The sequence below is a fragment of the Triturus cristatus genome, chromosome 8, assembly GCF_964204655.1.
Source record: "Triturus cristatus chromosome 8, aTriCri1.1, whole genome shotgun sequence".
Taxonomy (NCBI): Eukaryota; Metazoa; Chordata; class Amphibia; order Caudata; family Salamandridae; genus Triturus; species Triturus cristatus.
Genome location: NC_140591.1, coordinates 947699635 through 947720292, shown reverse-complemented (window position 1 = coordinate 947720292; position 20658 = coordinate 947699635). Strand labels below are relative to the sequence as shown.

Sequence of the window (20658 nt, the reverse complement as noted above, 5' to 3'; positions counted from 1 at the left end):
AATGATTGGATAGTACAATACGTATAGGGTACTACATAGACGCGTAGTTCTGAGTATCTTGTAGGATGTATAGCATGATATATAGATTATATTCCATATGACGTGGGCTATAATACAATGCATACAAAATAAAATATAAAGGATATTTCTATAAAAAATACAGTACAATGCAAACATGTTATATGGCAAACTTATAATCGTGTAGAATAGAAAAAAGTAGGTTAAGAATAGGCAGTATTATACACTTGGGTAACTATGACCGCACAGAATACACAGCAGTGAATAAAATGATTTGTCTCATGAGCATGTGGGAAGACTGTGTTGGTGGAGGTTGTATGACCTAGTGTAGAGAAGCACGAAAGTACACTGGGGAGTCGTATACACCATGAAAAGAGGGGGTGCGGGATACAATTGCATATGATTTAGGTCATGGTGGTTCGTAAGTAAAGGAACTTGTGTCTAGTGCATTCCGGATTGAGTTCCGTGAAGATTTCCACAGAAATATTTGGAGGGAGATGTTAGTACCCCCAGCCACTCCTGCCACTTAAAAAAAGAGACCGCTTTGAAGTTTTTCCAGTTGCATAGGATTCGTTTACAGGCTAGAGTAAGCATTAAATCCAGGAGGAACCGATTATTGTCGTCCCTTATTTGGAGATCCAGAGGACCCAATAAAATGAACTCTCTTGTGGGAATAATTTTAAAGATATATGTGATGTAATCAAATACCTTAGTCCAAAAGTCCTTCAGGAGGGGGCACCAGCAGGTGGGAGCTTTTGCGAGGCCGACCTTGAAGAGTTTTGCAGGAGTCCAGTAAGTCCTGTTTATTAACATAAATTTAGTTTGTAGGTGAGATCTTATGTGAAAGGGGGATTTGTTAATGTAGGGCCAGTTTAAAGTAATGTTTAACTTGGAAGGTACGTATTCTCATTTCTTTTGATTACAAGATAAAAATTTGTTTTGGTTCGGCAAGAGAATTTTATATATGTATGAAACTAGATGTCCTACCTTGGCTAGGTGATTCAAGAGGGTAGAGATAGTAGGGCAGACACCCGATAGGTTTAATTTTGCAAGCCCTACTTTAAGTTGAAGGAATCTGTAGAAATCCAGGTTAGTAAGATTTAATCGTTTTTGCAAGATTGAGAATGGTAGCGAAGACGTGTAATAAAAAATGTCTTGTACTAGGTTAATGCCCTTGTATGACCAGTCTGACCAGAAAAATGGGGAACCGTCAATTTTGAATGTTTGGTTGTACCATAGAGAGGATAGATGGGTGTGCTTTATTTTGACCTCTAGGCGAGAGTCTAGAAGTAGGATGGCTCTTTTGGTGTTTTGTACGATGTTAAGAGAGTGCGGCAGATGTGATGTGTCCATCATAGCTAGAGCGGCGAGGGGGATATTCTGTATGAGGGATTTTTCTATCACCACCCAGGGCAGTATGTATGAAGGGTTATCAATAAACCAGTATGAACCCGGTTTTCAAAGAAAGGCCATTTAATAGTTTCTAAAAATGGGTAGGGAAATGCCCCCTTTATCCTTGGCCAACTCGAGCTTTTTCATAGTTTCTTGGCTTTTTACCCTGCCATAGACATTTGCTGAACGTTTATCCGTGTTTTTCAAGAATACTTCTAATAAGACCATGGGTAGCATGCTAATCAGATAATTGACGAGAGGGCTTAGCATCATCTTTATGGTTTCTGCTCTTCCCCACCAAGATAGGAATTTGGGGGACCAGGTGTCTAGGAGGGAGTCTATTTTCTTGGTTAATGTTTTTTGTTGGTACGTAGGGTTGTCATTAGATCGTTTGTAAACTCGAGACCAAGGTATTTGACAGCCTTCTGTTGCCAGGATAGCCCTGACGAGCTAATACTTTTATCACCGTGACGGCTGAGAAGTTTTACCTCTGATTTGTCTTTATTGAGGGAATAACCTGATATTTCTGAGAAGTGGTCTATGGTGTTCATCAGTGCTAGAATTGCAGTTGAGGCTTCTTCAGTGACAATATATAGTCAGCGTAAGCGGCAAGTTTTACGTTATAGTCTTCAAAGGGTATGCCCGTAATGTCCTTATTTTCCCTAATGTGTTGGGGGAAAGGCTCTAAAGCCAGGAGAAAAGGTGGGGGGGGGGGTGAGAGGACAACGCTGCCGTGTCCCTTGTTTTAGGTTGAAAGTAGAGGAGAGTATACCACCAGCTCTAACTCTAGCAATGCGTTTGTGGTAGAGGGCCATAATCATTTTGATCAGATTGTCACCCAGATTAAATTTCTCTAGAACGGCCTTTAGATATCTCCAATCCACCTTATCAAAGGCTTTTTCCTCGTCCAATGTGATGGCCACCATGCGTTGTTTTGATCGTAGTGATTGGCACACATCTGGCAATCCGAATTCAGGAGGAAGTTTAAAAGGTGTACAGGTATTTTTAATGACACAAAAGGGAGCAGTGGATATTTGGGATGAGCTTTAGAAAATTACTGGCATTCAGACCTCCAGCATACCCAAAGTATCATCCCTCAGCCCAACATTGTTCAACGTCTATATGGCACCGCTCATCCACGTCGCCCAACTGCACGACCTCCACATAATCTCCTATGCCGACGACACCCAGCTGATCCTCTCCCTCACCAAGGACCCACTCCCCGCCAAAACTAACCTCCGCAAAGGCATGAAAGCCGTCGCCGAGTGGATGAAGAACAGCCGTCTGAAGCTGAACTCGGACAAGACAGAGGTTCTCATCTTCAGATCCACCCCATCAGCCTAGGACGACTCCTGGTGGCTGACCGCACTGGGAGCAGCACCGACTCCCACCGACCACGCACGCAACCTGGGGTTCATCCTAGACTCAACACTCCATGACCAAGCAAGTCAATGCTGTCTCGTCTTCCTGCTTCAACACCCTCCGCATGCTCCGCAAGATCTACAGGTGGATCCCCACCAAAACGAGAACTGTCACCTAGGCCCTCGTCGGCAGCAGGCTGGACTACGGAAACGCCCTCTACGCAGGAGCCTCGGCCAAACTCCTGAAACGACTACAACGCATACAGAACGCCTCTGCACGCCTGATCCTCGACATCCCGCGACACAACCACATCATACCACGCCACACCTGAGACCTGCACTGGCTCCCAGTCAACAAGAGGATCACCTTCAAGCTCCTCACCCACGCACACAAGGCGCTCCACAACACCGGACCAGCATACCTCAACAGAAGACTCCCCTTCTATACTCCGAACCGACCGCTCCGCCGACCTCGCCCTTGCCACCGCATCCGAAGAGCAACCACCAGCGGCAGATCATTCTCCCACCTCGCCGCCAGGACCTGGAACACCCTCCCCATCCTCCTACGGCAGACCCAGGACCTACTACCCTTCAGGAGGTCCCCCCCCCCCCCCCCCCCCCCCTCAGCGCCTTGAGACCCTCCTGGGTGAGTATTGCGCTTTACAAATGTACTGATTGATTGTAGGTACGCCCTTGGTTCATCATGCCTGATGAGCCACGTTCAGTTACCTTCGCAGTTGATGTTCATATTTCTTGAATTCGGACATCTAGCTTTTGTTAGTACTCTCAGCATAATTTAAATTAAACTGTTTTAGTGTGGTCTTCAGTCTATAGAAGAAAAGACTTGTGCTCTGTCCAGCTCCCGAGAAAAATCATCAACTTGCCATCTCTGAAATGCTGTCTTTGTGGAATAGTTCATGTAAATCTGATTTTGTAGTTGGGATCTCCTTGAAGGATGCTTTTACCATCCTTCCTAAGCCAAGTGTGACTGTGAGGAAAAAGAAATGGCCAGAAATGACTAAATGTCTTTGCTTGAGCGTCCCTTGAGCAATAGTGATGAGCTACAGATTAGAGGAATGCCAGAGCTCTTTGTAGCAACGAATAGCGATAGATGGCAGCCCTTTGCTTGCCCATTGTATGTGGGTCTCATCTTTAAGGCTTTTTCTTTTTTCTGTAAGGCTTTTTAATTTTACTGCCAGATTAAATGCATTTTTTATGATTGTATAATGGTGAATGGTCTGTCTAGGCTCCTATTGACATGGCAAGGGTAGGGAAGAGCTAAGTGAAGTGCGTGATTGCTCGAAGAGCTAGGTACTTTTGGCTTGGGAGAGCTTTGCTTGCCCCTCACTTCTAATGGTCCATGAGCTTTCATCAGTCCCAGAGGTTGTCATTATTTATTTGCTTCTGCTGAATGAGAGAAAGCTGCCACTCTGAGCAGACTGCGCCTTGGAGCCAGTTCACGACCTGAATTTTCTACACTACGAGGTGGATTCTTGATCACGGATAATCCATGGCACAAATTGGTGTCTCAAGGAAAGATTTATTGCAGGACAGATGATACCTGTGGTTCTTTCTTGGTTTTAGTCGTTTTCACCACACACTGAAAACTGAGTATTTTGAATGAATCTGCTATTTAGTCTCAGACTTCATGACTTTAGGCAACATAAAGAAGGCTATTACTGCAGGTATGGTATGTGCTCATTAGCAAACAGTGATTTTACCTAAAACTGTATGTTTTATACTCCTGTTTACTTAACTTACCATGAAGCAAGGGACAAAAAAGAATTGATCTAGAGGTCAGAAACAAACACTTTTATGTCCTGAACCCACCCCTGCACTCTCCCCACACCCTCACTCTCCCAACCCCCTCACTCTCCCCACCCCCTCTTTAGCATTGGGTATTTCATGGACTCAATGGTGAATTCATTATCTGGCATCTAGCTGAGAGTCTTGCCAAAGCCTTAAACAACAGGATGACCGTAAAACATTCCATAAACGTTTGAAGTTGTGCCTCTAAAGTACCACTCCTCTCATAGCAAAGACCCAAACTCTAGGAAGTATGGCGAGAGCACTGAACTCCACCGCCTCCCTCACTCCCTCCTGCTCCCCTCCTATCTCCACCCAGGACAAAATACCTCAGATTTTCTAGTATATACCTTGTAGAGGGAGTCAAAAGACACCTAATCGCTTTGTCCTTCGTAAATCAACGCTGGAATTGACTATTTGTTTTGTGGTTATTCCTTTGGTATTGGTTTGGTTTCATGGCTGCAATTGCAGTTCCAACTGTGGAGGAAGCTCTCAGTGAATGTTACGGATGTTTAACTGCTGTGATCTACTCAAATAAAATTGTGCTTCAGTAGCAGATGGGGCTTAAACATGCAATGTTTATTTTTGCCATGTCAGTGAAAATGCATGTGACCCAATAACGTGTTATTTTGAACTGATCCGTTACTGCAATGGTTTTGAACCTGTGGTTCTGAGACTCGTGGTGCGTCCTGAAAGCCTTCTCAAGGTCGACGGCTGTTATAAATAAATAAATAGCATTAATAGATTGAGTATTAGATCAATAAAGAGTCATGTGTAAAATGTTAGTTCTGTGAATTTGAATAAATTTGAAATTGGAGGATAAAGATCAAGTTGGCCCTCTGATTTCTAGGAGTAGTGCAAATTCATCAAAAATATAGTATTTATGATGAGTGGCCTCAATTGAATTCAGAAACGCTGCATCCTTCCCATAAAAATGTAGTTTGGTTTTGAAACCTTCTTTCCAAATGTGGCAAGCTCATATGCCCTAAAGAAGCAAAATAATTTGCTTCACCTTGAAATGCAAGTACTAAAGCTGTGGTGTTTCAGCTTACTGTTATCCTACCTAATCAAGAAATGACTTTTACATATATTTTAATTAGTGAGTCAGCCATTTATTTATCTATTTTTTTAACAGAGGCCTCTTCATTATCGATGATAAAAGTGTTCTTCGTCAGATCACAATGAATGACCTTCCTGTTGGCCGATCGGTTGATGAAACCTTGCGATTAGTTCAAGCATTCCAGTACACTGACAAACATGGAGAAGGTAAGCCTTTTTATGTTGAGTATGAGTGGTTTTATATGCAAAGAAACCTGAGGTGGAATAATGGGTTTCCAGTGTCCAAAATAACAAAACATGAAGCACTGTGCCATCTCCACCATTGTTATTGTATATAGAATTATGCATTTTTAACTTGCCTCTTATAGTACCTGTGCTCAGGTTATAAGCTGTCTTGCATGTTGGACCCATTTGTTCACTGTTAATTCCCCTTGCCCTCCCAAAGTGTACCCCCCACCCCTTCATCGTGCACCCAGTCCCCCGGTGTACATGTGATGCCTGTTATGAAGGTTTTGGGGCAGTGGATGCTGTTTGCATCCTCTGTTCCAGGACCACCAATACTACTGCACTCCAATTTGGTTAGCCAAGGTGCTTCATTTGGGTGCTGCACCCTCCAGAGGTAGCGAAGCAGAGCAGTCAAGTTATCTGCAGATTGTGGTAGAAATTGGAGACTTTCTTACATCATCCTCACCCAAACTCTCAAACTAAATACCTAGTAGTAGGAGGTAGAACATCAAAGAAGATTAGAACTTTAACAGGGAAGAAATAGAGGACAGATAACATTATGAAGCATGATTCAATTTTTTTTTATTTTTAAATACTATTTTGGGCCACGATAAAACCGCAACAGATTTGTGGCATCTAGGTACTACTATACATAAATGCAAAGCAAATGCAAGCAGATGATGGACGGAGCACTGAAACTTTTCAGACACTCACCCCCAGTCCTGGGTTGAATCCATCATCATTCTTTAGCTCACTTTGCCACCCCAGTTCAAACCCAGCTATATGCAAATCAGTCTTGACCCGGTGCATCCTGGGAACAGTCCAGCCCGAACTGCCAAGCCAGGTCTTCACTGGACCGGAAACGAGCATCCTGGGACCGGTTTCAGGATTACACCCATCATCAGCCAGACTAGCTTGAATCCAGTGGCAAAGTGAGCAAGAGACCAACGACTGGGCATACTCTGCCAAATTAGGTCGAACAACTTAGGACCATCATCTCCTTATGTTTGCTTCACTATAAATAAATGGGCTGATGTGATCCTATGCCAGAACTATTAAACCAGTTTATTAGAATTATTCAATGGTTTAATCCTTTTCTGAGAGATGGGGGAAGTGTCTGCCTGGTCTGAGAAAACGTATTACACTCTAAATGCTGTGGTAGAGGTGCTAGACAAGCAGGTAAAAAAAAAAGTCTAATTCCACATAGCCTGTATGCCCTCTTGCATTGTCTCGTTATCAGTGTGAAGCTGGGAAATTAAGCAAGCTTGATGTGAGTTTCCAGCATGAACCGTTTCAAAATTACTGTAGCCTAAAAAACGACTGCACAAACAATAAGCCGTCCCCACCCAAATCTGATCTGGAGATCAGGTTCAGTCCTGTTACAATAGTCTGTGCACAATTTGGAGCACGTAACAGATATCTGAAAGATGTCTAGTAGGACATCAAATAGTGTTTGAGGAGCCAATTGATCCCAAAGCCTTTTTTTCTCTTTAAGAAGCAACTTAATTTGGAGTCCTCTTTCAAAAAGACATCCTACAGAGATTCCAAAGTTTAAGATCCATTATCTCCAAAGTGGCCAGCCACCACCCAGTAGACCAGAGGCACCCACTGTCATCTGAGATTTAGGGTGAAGGTCCAGCAGCGCACTCGGGCGTCAAGGTGGTGAGTGGTGCTTTGACCTAGAGTGTCTGAACAGCATACCTTGCTGCGACGAACGTGTGGTGATTGTACCCGTTTGTAACATCCTTAACCTGGTATGGTTGTATGAGAGTGACACTATTAGAGCTGGAGTCCCTTAATGACACCATGTCCCCATACAATCAGATCTTCGTCTGGCCTTCAAGGTCCTCCTGAAAGTTTTCTGGCAATGTTTGTACTTCTAATGAATATAGTCTTCCGCAACAGACGACGCAGAGGTCTTGTGGTTCCTACCATGCCTACTTACCTCAAAAAGGTCATTTGGCCAAACAGATGATTTTGAGGGGGTGGGGGGAGCATTCGAAAGGTGAATAAAAAATGCTTATTGTCCTAAAGACTTTCAGTGAATCCATTTTTACTGTTGGAGGTTTTGCATTGAGAAGTCAAAAAGCACAGTGCTCCAGAACTTTTCCAGGAGCTGGGAAAGATTTCCACCTTGCGAGACTTCACTAGTATCCGATCACTCCCTGATATGGGGCATGATGGGAAACTGGTGGAGTGTGTGGCCTTAAAGGAGCGGTTTGTAGCCCATGTGCCAACATTGCTCTGCATTCCATTCTGCTTTATTTATTTATTTATTTATTTTATTACTAGTCTTACTTAGTGGGGGTTCTCTGCTTTATAATTGGCTTCTTGTGTTTTTTAAATAAAGCCTAGTAATGGGTTGCCAAAATGTTTCAGATTAAAGTTTGCTTTTCTGTAAAAGTGTTGTGCATGTATCTATGCACATATATAGTTCCAGCATGTGGGTGGGACTTGGCAGTGTTTGACTTTAATGAAGATGCATCTGGGAGAGAACCAGGGTTGCGGGTATGTGTTCCTTCCACCCTTCACTTCCATGTCACTCCTGATAGATGTTTCATGAGATTTTGCATTCTAATAAAATCTAACAATATACTGTGTTTTTCCTTTCAGTAATGTAATAGCGAGTTCTCTTGCATGCCACCAACATCATCTTTAATTTACTCAAGAAGGTTGATGGGGAAAGGACAGTTGGTGGGGGGGGGGGGCATGATCCAGTTTTCTGAAGAGAAGCCCAACCACCAACTCCTAGTGACAATTCAAAGTAGTTTCCCTTCCCGGCAATAAAACTCAGATTACCGATCAGCAGGCACATAAGGGAGCTAGATGTATGGGTATTAACAGCTAGCTTTTTGTCTGCCTCATGTAATTGTTGATCTACACACTGTTCTACTTGAAATCAAAGAAATTGAATAAGGCAGAGCTATACTCCCATATTCCCAAAAACGTAATCAAAGGGAAAGTCCTCTTGGTTGGTCATTGACAACTTTCTCTTCATTCCAGTTTGTCTGTTCCCTAGAGGGATTGCACAGCCGAAACAGTATAAAGTTGATCCTCATTATTTTAAAACTAGGCTCAACCATGGTAATATCAATTTTCCTCCAGGTTGCCATCCACCCTCACATGAGGCTTCTGTGTGCTGATCCTTCTTTCAAGGTATTTAGGCAAGACCTACAGTGCAGCCTAATTCTGCTTAAGTTGGTTTCTTGACCCCACAATATTTGTAGTAGTGCTGCCACTTGGTTCAGATAGATGCATGGTTACTGTGATGTTAACTAAACATCTTCTTTCACACTTTCTATTATTCACCCATGTGGAAATGGGTTTTGCATCATGTGTCTGGAGAAGCAGGCGGAACTTTTGAAGAATACTCCACAATAATTACCTTCTGTAATTGGTGGTTTACGGGTCTTCTCTTGTTAAACTGCATTTGGCTTCCAATACTGCTTTCTGCAACTATTCCTCACGGACTTCTTTAATCACAGGGACTATGAAAATAGATTTCCGAAAAACCTAGTCTACCTAGTATTGGATATGGGGCTGTCCAATCTGCTATGACTTCAGATAGCCCCGAAATATGTTAATGTCTAAAAATTGGAGTTGCATGTGAACGGATTCCTGGGATAAAACTCTCTTCAGGTCCACGTAGGCTCAGTAAGTGCAAAAATATCAGGAATATTTACCGTGAATGCAATTCTAATTCTTGTTCATAATCTCTTAACCTGCACCTATAGTTAAAGAATTGATGGTTGTGCCAAGACAGCCTGAGTTTTTATGTGAAGCAGTAAGACCAGCATGCAAATAATTGATATCACTGATTTACGCATTGGCTCCCGTAGGTTTTGCTGGGCAGTCATGATGTATGAATCCATGGTGTGGTGCAGGTTCTTGTTTTTAGCCAGGTCTAAGACTTCTGCAGACTTACTGAGCATCAAACCGTGCTTTTTTTGGTACTGATTTGAAAGCTGCGTATGGGCGATTACTTTCCCAAATAGAACGTGTCTCCAATTCCTTTACAGAATTTGTTAGATAAGTGGCCTATTAGTTTGCAGCGAGGCGATCGCATATCAAGAGGTCTAACTGCCACTTTTAGTGTTCCTGTCTTTGCATTCCTTTTTTTTTTTTTTAAATTCTTTTTATTAACTTTGCTCAGACCATCAAACAATACAGGACATTTAGCACAATACATGCAGTTACTTACCCATACTCTGAACAATGACCGACCTTCAAGGACACAAATGAGACAAATAACAATAGCTGTTAGGTTCCTAGTCCTCCCCCCGTCTGCCTGTATTTCCGCTATGGCCCCCATACCTTACGCCATTTTTTGGTGCAACCTCTGCTTTTGTAGATAGACTGGTGCCAAAGGGCCGAAGAAACTATGTCCCGTACCCATTGGTCCCATTGGGGCGGGGTTCGCGAGCCCCAGTCCCTCGCGATATTACTCTTCGCCATCCCCGCCGCCAGAGCCAGCCAAATCTCCTTGTGTCTAGTCCAGTCCGAGTCACTCCTAATCATTAATAGCAGCCATCGGGGCTCCAGCGGGACCACTGAGCCCACCACTGCCGTCATTACGTCAACTACCTTGGTCCAAAACGGGACTATCTGCGGGCACTCCCATAGGGTGTGATAGAAGGTGCTCTCCTCCCCACATCCCCGTACACAAAGGGCCGATCGGCTCCTCCCCCAGGCGTACAGATGGGTGCGGGGTAATATACTCGGTGCAGAATCTTAAGCTGTACTAACCGTAACCTACAACGGATTGCAATCTCCCTTGGGCTCTGTAGGGCGTCTGCCAGTCTTCATCATCCAGTTCACCTATGTCCCCCACCCTTCTCTCCCGCAATGTCACCAGGGGGTCCGTCCTGTTATTGATGAGTTTGCGGTATATTGTGGGGGTGGGTTTTCCTGCTATCGGGTCCAGGAACAGCCTATCCTCCAGAGGGGAGTACTCTGGGATGGTCGTGCCGCACCTTATGTGAGTCCGCAGGCCGTGGGTGAGGCGTAGGTAGTGGTAATGTTGGGAGTCATGTAGCTCATACACTTTTTTTTTTTTTTTTTTTTTTTTTAAGGTAGGAAAAGACCGCGGAGCGTCTCCCTTCCAGACGTCCCCCAGGTATTCGATTCCTATGAGTTTCCAGCCCCGAAACCCTGTCAAACGAGTCACATTTAACAGCTGGTCCCCGTGCCATAGAGGGGTTCTTCCCGTCAGGGTGTCTGACCACCCCAAATATTTATTGGCCTCCCTCCAACATTGAATCACCACTCTGGTGTGTGACGGCCAATCCCTACCCTGTTTACGGGCATACATCAGGGGCTTGCAATTACCGTTCGGCATTACCCATCGGTCCACACTGTAGGCTGGTTCTGACCGACCCGCGTAGACCCAGTCGTTTACCACCTGTAACTGGGAGGCCCAGTAATGGAGCCTGACGCCCGGAAGGGCCAACCCCCCATCAAAGACCCCCCCCCTCGTCAGCTTGGGCAACGATATCCTGGGACTGCCACCTTCCCAGAGCAGGACCCGTAGATCCTGCGCTATCTTCTTAAACACCCCCGCTGGTATCGGGTATGGCGTGTTTTGCAGGATATGTAGGGCAAGCACAGCAATGCGAGCATTTTAAACCTGGCCGCCCGACCCATCAGGGAGAGAGGCAGCGACCTCCAGTGATGCACGTCAGTTTTAAGACGCGATAGTTGATGTTCCAGGTTCCTGGCAAAGAACTCCGCCCTGTCCCTTGTAATGTAGAGTCCCAGATATTTGAATCCGTCCACGGCGATGGAAGCGGAACACCGGGTCGGGACTCTCGGTGGAGGGCCTGAGAGCGGGAAAATCACTGACTTTCCCCAATTGATCGTGTAGCCCGAATAGCTACCGAAAAATTCAAAGAGGTGTAGTGCCTGTGCGATCGAGTGGTAGGGCCTGGCCATGTATAACACAATGTCATCTGCGTATAGAGAAATACGCTCCTACCACTCAATGCCAGGCCCCAGAACGACCTATCCCTCCTAATCCAGTGTGCCAGCGGTTCCAGGGCTAATGCGAAAAGGAGGGGGGATAGAGGACACCCCTGCCTGGTGCCCCTTCATAGCGGAAAGGCTCTAGACACCGCCCCGTTCACTCTCACCCTCGCCATAGGTTGTTCGTACAAGAGCCGAACCCAACTACGGAATACGGGACCGAATCCCAGTCTGCGGAGCACCATAAACAGATAGGGCCATTCAATGCTATCAAAAGCCATTGAGGCGTCCAGCGCCATCAGTGCTGTCTGGGTGGCCCCCACCTCCTCTGTCATATATAGCACTCCAAAGAGGCGACGTAAGTTATGTCGGGTGCTCCTACGGGGCATGAACCCAGACTGGTCCACGTGCACCAAATCCGGCAGAACCAATAGCAGCCTATCTGCCAGGGCCTTAGCCAATACCTTAGGTTCTACATTTGAGTGAGATCGGGCGGTAGGACGAGCAAAGATCGGCTGATTTGCCCGCTTTGTGGATCACGACAATCGTGGCCTCTCTTTGGTCAGGGGGAAGCCTGCCCACCTCTCGCGCATCTCGGTACATCCGGAGGAGCGGGTCCATGATAATATTGGACTGTCACTTGAAAAGCTCCACCGGGAGGCCATTGGGTCCCTGTGCCTTCCCAGACTGGAGGGAATTGAGGGCCTTTCCTATTTCTTCCACCGTGAAGTCTGCCTCCAGTCGGTCTATTTGTTCAGTCGACAAAGTGGGGAGCACAAAGTCCTGCAAGAATTCCGCGCACTCCTGTTCACTGCGGGGGCAAACCGGGGTGTATACCCCTTCGTAATAGGATGCAAAGACCTCCGCTATCTCTGCACTCTTGGAGACCAGTGAGCCCGCAGGGTTGCGCACCTCGGCTACCCATGAGCGCTCCCTATTCCTTCACTCGAGCCACGCCAACAGCTTGAGAGCCTTATACCCCACATCGTAGATTCTATGCTGGGTTGCGATAGAGTATGCTCGCGCCTCACACTCCGCTAGGGCTCGGAGCTCCTTCAGTTTGAGAGCCAACTTGTGACTGGCATCTAGAGCAGGCGATGCACCGACCTCCCCCTCAATCTCCCCCTCCAGCCGGGTGGCCTGCAGGGACACTTCTTTCTTTTTTGCCCCTATCAGACCCTGGGCCTGTCCCCTTAGAACGGTTTTGAAGGCCTCCCAGAGCGTGATGCAAGACTCCACCGACCCCTTATTTTCCTCAAAATACAGCTGGGAGCCCTCGCGAAGCCGAGCACTGATGGTATCATCTCAGATGCGCCACGGGTCCACCCTCGGAAAGGAAGCCTTGTTAATCAGTGGCCCTTTAATCGTCACCCCCACCGGTGAATGGTCGGAAATTCCCCGGGCTAGGATGCGGGGCTCCGCAAAGTCACCCAGCTGGGCGGTATTCGTGAAAAAGTGGTCCAACCGGGAGAAGGACCCATGTCCAGCCGAAAAGAATGTGTATTGTCGTTGTGTGGGGTGATGCGTACGCCATATGTCACTGAGAGATGAAGTCCCTCAACCCATACTCTCCCCGGGACCCCGCTCGGTCCAAGTTAGCGTCCATTACAGCGTTGGTGTCCCCACCCAGCGGGAGGGTACCCCATGGGAGGCCAGTCAGGAAAGAACCCAGTCGTGTGTATGTTGAGGAGTGAAGTCCAGGCGGGACGTAGCCGGATCCCAGTACTATGGTTCGTTCCTCCCACCTGCCTGCCACTGCGACCAAACACCCCAAGTCTGTCTTTGCATTCTTAACCAGGAAGCAATTTTCCAGAATATTTGCCTTGCATGCAAGGTCTAGGTGGACTTGACCAAATTCCAGTAGAATTTGTGACCTCTAACAGCTCCAGAGTAGATGAAACAACTTTGATAATGTGTTGCACTGTATAAGTTTTATAGCTGATGCGAAGCAGCCTGGGAAGCATTGACTGTAGAACAGTGATGGAATTATTTTTCAATGGTTACGCTTCGAGGTTGCTGAGAGACTATGCGAAGTATCTGAGGGTTGTATGCCCTTGAGTGCCATACCTTTTCAGATTACCCCACCAGCCCCCCCCCCCTCCCCCCCTAAAATCATACTTGATTTTGTTGGGCTCAAATCTAGTTTATTTTCAGTTGTCATTGTGTAGTTCCCAACGCATTTATGGTCGAAGATAATTTGGTCTGCATACTATAGCATTTGTAAATAATCATTGTTGTTCTTTGGAGGGAATTATCTGACTTTTCCTTGAAGCTCAGATGTCTGCATTGTAAAGGCTGAGAAGGAGTCCCTGCTTCAAGCACCTATTAGTATAGGTTGTGTTTGAGTCATTCCTTAAGACTTTCACTCAAACCCAGCTGTCTTGAGTACAGTGAGATGATAGATTGGAGTAAGTTGGGCAGAATGCCCTATGCTGCCAACTTTCTCCACCGTGTTTGCCGCTCCACCTTATTAAAGGCTGCTGTGTTATCATTGAAACAAGCGAATAGAGGAAGTCATTTTAAGATTGGCTGCACAATGAGACAAAAAGATACTGTCACAATGTTATCCATGGTGCTGCAATTGGGTCTGAAATGTCTTTGAAATAAGGGGGTTTGATAGTGTCATTTGACCAAATGTCAAGGTTCTGAAGTAGAAATTTCACGTATGCCTTGCACGCGACATCTAGCCGCGTGATTTGACGGTAACTGGAAGGATTAGTTCTTCTTCCCTTGTTTCTGTAGAGGGGGCATAAGATAAACCACACCAGGAATCGACAACTGTGCTTGGTAGAAATCAGGCCCTGAACAGAGGGGTTAATCAGGGCTCCAAGGAGACGGGGTAAAATTTGAGCTAGAGTTTTTTTGCGTTGTTTGACTTCATTCTGTGCAGATTGATAGCGGGGTCCCTGGGACCAACGCCCCAGATATCTTCTCCATTAGTGATGTGGTGTCACTTGATATTTTCCATTTGGAGAATTTCTCCTTGCTTTTTGTGGTCAATTTTATTCTCTCTAATTTGCAATCTGCTGAGCCATAGCTAAGGTGAACTGGAAGATTAGCTCTCGGCGGAGTGAGATTCAAGGTTAAGGTGGGAGAAGGGTCACTTTCATGGCCTAAGACCCAAAAGTTGGAAGTGACTAAAAAGCAATTGACATCCACAGGTGTAATCTAGAATGGAGTCTCTGCTATTTAAGTGGTGTTTGAGTTTGCTGGCAGCGGAGAATTCACTGCATAGTGTCAAAGAGCAGCAAAAAAATAGTAAAGCGGTTGTCCATTTCTTTTCCTAGTGGGTCTTGTATGTAACTGGCTAGTTCTTTGATGGCTGATTGATCGTGTAGATCCTGAATGTGTTATTGGGCTGCATTCATTCTGCAGAATAGAATTTAAATCTCCGGTTATGATCACTTCTAAGACTGTATGATGGTCTTTACCTATTTTAGATATTCAGAGGGCCTTCTTTAAGTTGGTGACAACCAAGAGCATATACCAGAGATGATGCCTTAAAAACTGGAGCATGTTTTACTGATTTAGACTTCCTCCAAAGAGTCGTAGGTGAATCGTCCTGTACATTATCACCAAAGAGAATACCAGCCAAATACCTTTAGAGAGCCCCTATCTAGAGAGCAATCCTTGCCTTTAGCAAGCAGAAGTGCTTAGAGTTGGATTTCGGAATAAGTACCTTAGTTCCCTAGATCTCACTGCGAAACCGCATTGCTTTGTGTCCTCTGATCTATCACCTCTTCGGTGCTGTCCTTGTACCACCCTCCCTCTGTCTATATGGCCCTCCCTTTCCATATCACCCTGCTTCTGTGTCCCTCTTCATCTATCATCTCTGTGCTGTTCACCTTCCTGGCTACACCACCACCCCTCCGGCTTCACTCCCTTTACTTGGCCAGCTTCCTGTAGCACCCTCCTGATGGTCGATACCACCTCCGTGCCCATTTCAGTCTGCTCGCGCTGCCACCCTCACTCCAGTCTGTGCCATTTATATTCTCTTTATTATGAACCCACAAGGAACCTCCAATCCGTTTCCCTCAAGCTGCACTGCCACACTCTGAAGTTTGAATCAAATTAATCAATTTCATTATTTTACTCATTTTCTTCATATTTTAACGGTCCATTTTACTCTTTCTCTCATGTCGTGCTCAATTAATTTTACTCAATATTGTTCAAGACGTGCATTTATTCACAGAAGCTTAGGAGTTCAAATTGGGTTCCACGTGCCATGGTTTTATTTTAGCAGCCCAATGCATTTCGAGAAATGAAGTTCCCTTCATCAGGGACATCTACAAACACAGGATACAAAAAAAAGTTTTTAGCTAACATGTTTCAATGAGTAAAGTCCTCAATTTCATTTAAGAACAAGGTTAACCAATTATGCGACAAACGTATTTACAAGCCTTTTGGAAAATAATTTAACCCACGTGTAGAGACATTTACATTTCCTACTTGGTCTTACCCCTTAACTTCAATACTATGTTTCCCTATACTTTCACTCCTCTTTGTAATAAATAATACTACGATTTTGTATCCTTGACATGCTTCTAAATATCAATTACTCTACCCTTGCGAGTCCCCGTATTTATTTAAAATAAAAGCCTCCTTCCTTCCTTTCTTTCCGACGTGTAACCACATGCTGGTGCAAGTAAAAATTTGTCGTAGCGTCCTCTTTTATGTTTCCGCCCATATTCAATGTCAGCTGGTTATTCATTACACGTCTTTAAGACAGATCTACGCTACCATTAACCACGAACTAACGCTGTTCTTATTCATCAATGATTTACGTTACGTGACACTACAATTCCCAGAATACCATGCGGTTCCTTCTCCGCTCGCTTTGTATATACGGTATTCTCGTTGGTATACTTGTGTTCGATGCTTTCAATAAATTCGTTCAAAATTTCTTCAAAACAGTCTTTGTTTTTCTGAAAAACATGTAAATTTTGTTTGCAGTAAAAGATTCACTTTTTCCCATAAACATGGTAGCGAACCCAGGTCCTTTGCTTTTTCGCCATTCTTAACTATACGTTTCAATTCCATTTTAGTCTTGTGTTTCTTATGTTTTCTTGTATTCGTAATTCAATCATGGGTGCAATCTCGAAGTGAGACGAAGAGTTCATGCTAATGATTAAAGAGGAGAGATGCATCCCTTTTGTAGTCCTGCAGTTAAACATATTCATTACTTTGTAGTTTTTGGATGGCGTGCAATACCTGCTTTGCGCTTCATCTCGTGGCGCTGTGACAATACTATGAACCCACAAGGAACCTCCAATCCGGTTCCCTCAAGCTGCACTGCCACACTCTGAAGTTTGGATCAAATTAATCAATTTTATTATTTTACTCATTTTCTTCATATTTTAACGGTCCATTTTACTCTTTCTCTCATGTCGTGTATCTCTTCTCTTTAATCATTAGCATGACCATGCTTTTCTGTAAGAAAAGACCAGTGCTGCAAACGTATCCGAATATTACTCTTAAAATGTATGTTATATCTAAATTGACAATTTGGTTTGCTTTGGCCTTTTTTCCATATGCTTCTCATGGGGACTCTTCTCATCCAGGTTAACGCACTGCCTTTAGTTGTATTGGGCTTTATTCAGTCAGAGCTTCTGCATTGACAGGAACATGGAGTAACAGTCTGATATTTCTGTAAACACACAAATATTTCACCCAGCCACTTAGTCTTTCTTGGGACAAACTCAGAGTTAATTCCCCTCCCCACCCCCTAACTGCCATCCTCGTCTCTGACCCTAGAGAAGAACAAAAGAATGCATTATTGGCTATTTTGAACAGACTTTTTGGAGATGTGGTAGATCAAAAACCGGCCTAAACATGGACTGCTGAAAGCAAGTGTCAGGATGTAACAGTGGAAAACAAGCTTTGTGTCTCAGTGCAGGCATATAATGTGGTGAATAACAGCATTTTAAAAAGACTGGTGGATGGGGCATGGAATTGTAGGTAATGTAAAAGTATAGGTAGGTAACTGAATAATTGGGATGTTTTTCACAGGGGCTCTGTCAAATAGACAAGAAGAGCAAATCGATCACAGTCTGAATATCCTTCGCAACCCCCTGCTCCCCATTGAAAAAAGCCTGGCCTCTTGCGACCCACCCTGTGCTTTTTAGGTCTCGCTTTCTCTTCGAGACCTGCTGTATTCAAGATATGGGCATGAAGCTCTGCCCACTTTCCACCATCTTTTTAATTGTTTCCTGTCACTGTCCTTTGTAAATGGTGGATTTTCATTGGTCAATAGGTTTAGTAGTCGCTTCTTAGTACTACCTTTTTCTCTTCTTATAACCTCCCATGATGACAACCCTTGTTATGTGTTACTTGGTACGTTTTAATTACAGCCTCTGAGCTCTATTCTTAAATGAATTTTTCCTGCCCGACATTGCAGGCAGGACATGCTCTCCTTAAGCTTTTTTTTTTTTTTTTTTTTTTAAACCAGTGCTGCACGCTTTGCGGTTGCCCTCCTTTATGCCGGTTGACCGTATTTACTGTAACGGAGTATTTTTTAGTCGCGGCTCGCCTTATTCCCCTAAACAAACCAAATGATTTTCTGTAAAAGCACCTCATGCTGCGCTTTCTTTAATGGCGGCCATGAGGTGGTTTTTAAAAATGTTTTAGTGCCCCGTATCGCGCCTTCACTCAAACAATTGTAGTTGTTCCTCTAAGTTTGTCTGTTTTGGGCTGTGGCAGCTTGCAGTGTGGTTTCATTTCTGTAGGCATTGCTTAAAGGTGCAAGTACGGCACATTGTTTAAATATGTCGCTAGCGAGTAGTACACTAAACAAGAGTTGGATAACCAGTGAAAGCATCCAGTAAAGCGCTGTGCGGAGTGCAGATGTTCACCTGAAATGTTGATCTTTTGCACAATCGTCACTGTCATTGGGGGAGTTTGACATTCCCCAATTGCTGAGCTTTGTTTCCAAGCATTTCATCTGGGTTACAGATCCGCTTCAAAACGAAAACAAGGCAGATTTGTTAAACCTCCTTAAGAGACCTCTCTTAGACTGACAAAGATATGGACATCAGATCATTCTACATTTCAGGGTTTCTGCTTTAATTGTTTTGAAGGTAAAAATAGGGTTTCACACAGACTCCTACTGCGTTTTCACCGTTTCCAATTCTGCCTTGGCTCTGTGACGTCACCTGATACAAGACAGCAGGGGGCATTGTTGCATGCATTTTACTATGAAGAATGCTGCTTCTGTCATTCCTTACAGGCAATGATCTTCACATTATTCGGGCACGTCGTATAATAAATGCATTTTCGAGAAACGCTGACTCGCCCCACGTTACTGACTCTACCCCAGTCCTACTGACCTTTTGGGCACATTCAGCCCGGCCTGTGATTGACGCGAGCTTGAAATGCACTGCATTACAGTTCTTTTATAGGCATAAGAAGCATTTGCAATGCAGTAGGTCACACATTACTGAAAGCTTGAGTTATTGGCGTTGCATTATTATTAGCAACGCCAATAGCTCAAACATTCAGTAATGCGTTACTTATTTCATTGCAAATGCTAAATCTTTTAGGTCAAAGCCTACTTGACAGCACAGCTGTCAGGTTTGCTAAAGACCTCTTGATGACATTCACAAAGCTTATCTGGGAATGCATACCGCCCATTGACTAGCATTGGCTTTGGAACTCACATTTACTTGGTTTCCATTTGCTGCGTTTTTGTTTTAGGCTGTCTAGCTTGTGTTTTATCACTCGTGTGGAGCATTGCCTATTTACTGTATCCTCCAGAGTGCTCCTTTCTGTAAAAAGACCTTTAAATCATGTTCCTATCACATTTGCTGTGTATTCAAAGACATGGGTGAGATGTCGGGCTCTCTTCCGAAGGAGCTTGATATTAACTTTTTTTTTCTCTGACTTCAAAGTGAGAGGCTTTATCTGACCATCTTCCTGTGAAAGTTTTTTTCTTTTCCAGTGCACCACAAAGCTTAAATGCCTGGAAATGAACTTTGCAGATATTTTAGAGTATATTACAATTAGGAAAGCTCAAATGAAGCTTATTTTTTGAAATTATGAAGTGTGATGTAAACTAATATTTTAATACTTTCAAAACTAATCTGCAGCGACCTGTGCTGGCAGGCCAATGTGGTGGCTCAAATGTGCTGCGCCATCATGTTCTGCTGCCGCTTTCTGGTCTGCGGAGACCTGGGAGAGGTGGAAGAAGGGCAGTGAGACAGTCAACTGCAATTCTGCTTTCTCGCTCAGGTGTCCTCAGACTCGGGCAAGGCAGGAAACACTGGAATGGAGTATCTTCCCTGGTGACCTAACAGCGGGAATCCAATTTGATTCCTCCCATTGTTGCATCTAAGCAGTGGCTAACTGAATTTTGTTCTGGTTATTTACTCTAAATAGAACAAGTAATTATGGCTTTTTTTTCCAATGCCTATGATTACTAAGTTGGCTTGGTTGTACTAAAACCAAACTATTAAAGGTTGCACTGTTGAGGAAAATGTATAGCCTATGTGGGTCAGAAAAGATTAGTTCGGTGGCATGGATTTCCTACGAGGCAGCATAGTAATTGGGTCTTTTTCAGAAACTTGGAAAAAATTGAAGAGTTGAAGAAGCATTGTTTGTGTTATCAATTTGAATTGTCACCGTGAAATTGAATCCCTTAATTCAAAAAGTGAATGTACTTGGAGTGCAATCCTCTCATACCAAGCAACTCCTTTTAGTTCGTGTACCCTGTGTTTGATCTTATAAAATCCGAACTTTAGGGCTTGCATGAATATTGAATATAATAACTATAATGTACCTTTTACCACCTGAGTCAGAACAGAGGACATCTGGATGGTGTTTTAACGTGCATATCCATTAA

The 20658-nt window shown here is 44.3% G+C and overlaps 1 protein-coding gene across 2 annotated transcripts in view; it reads left to right on the top strand.

Annotated features, from left to right (window-relative positions):
* The window catches only part of PRDX4 (peroxiredoxin 4), an 89656-nt gene that overhangs the window by 49252 nt on the left and 19746 nt on the right, over nt 1-20658 (top strand). For both annotated transcript variants that reach the window (XM_085622472.1, XM_085622473.1), the window contains exon 5: nt 5713-5843. In XM_085622472.1, coding sequence (XP_085478598.1) covers nt 5713-5843 — 131 coding nt within the window. The remainder of the gene's footprint in view (nt 1-5712; nt 5844-20658) is intronic.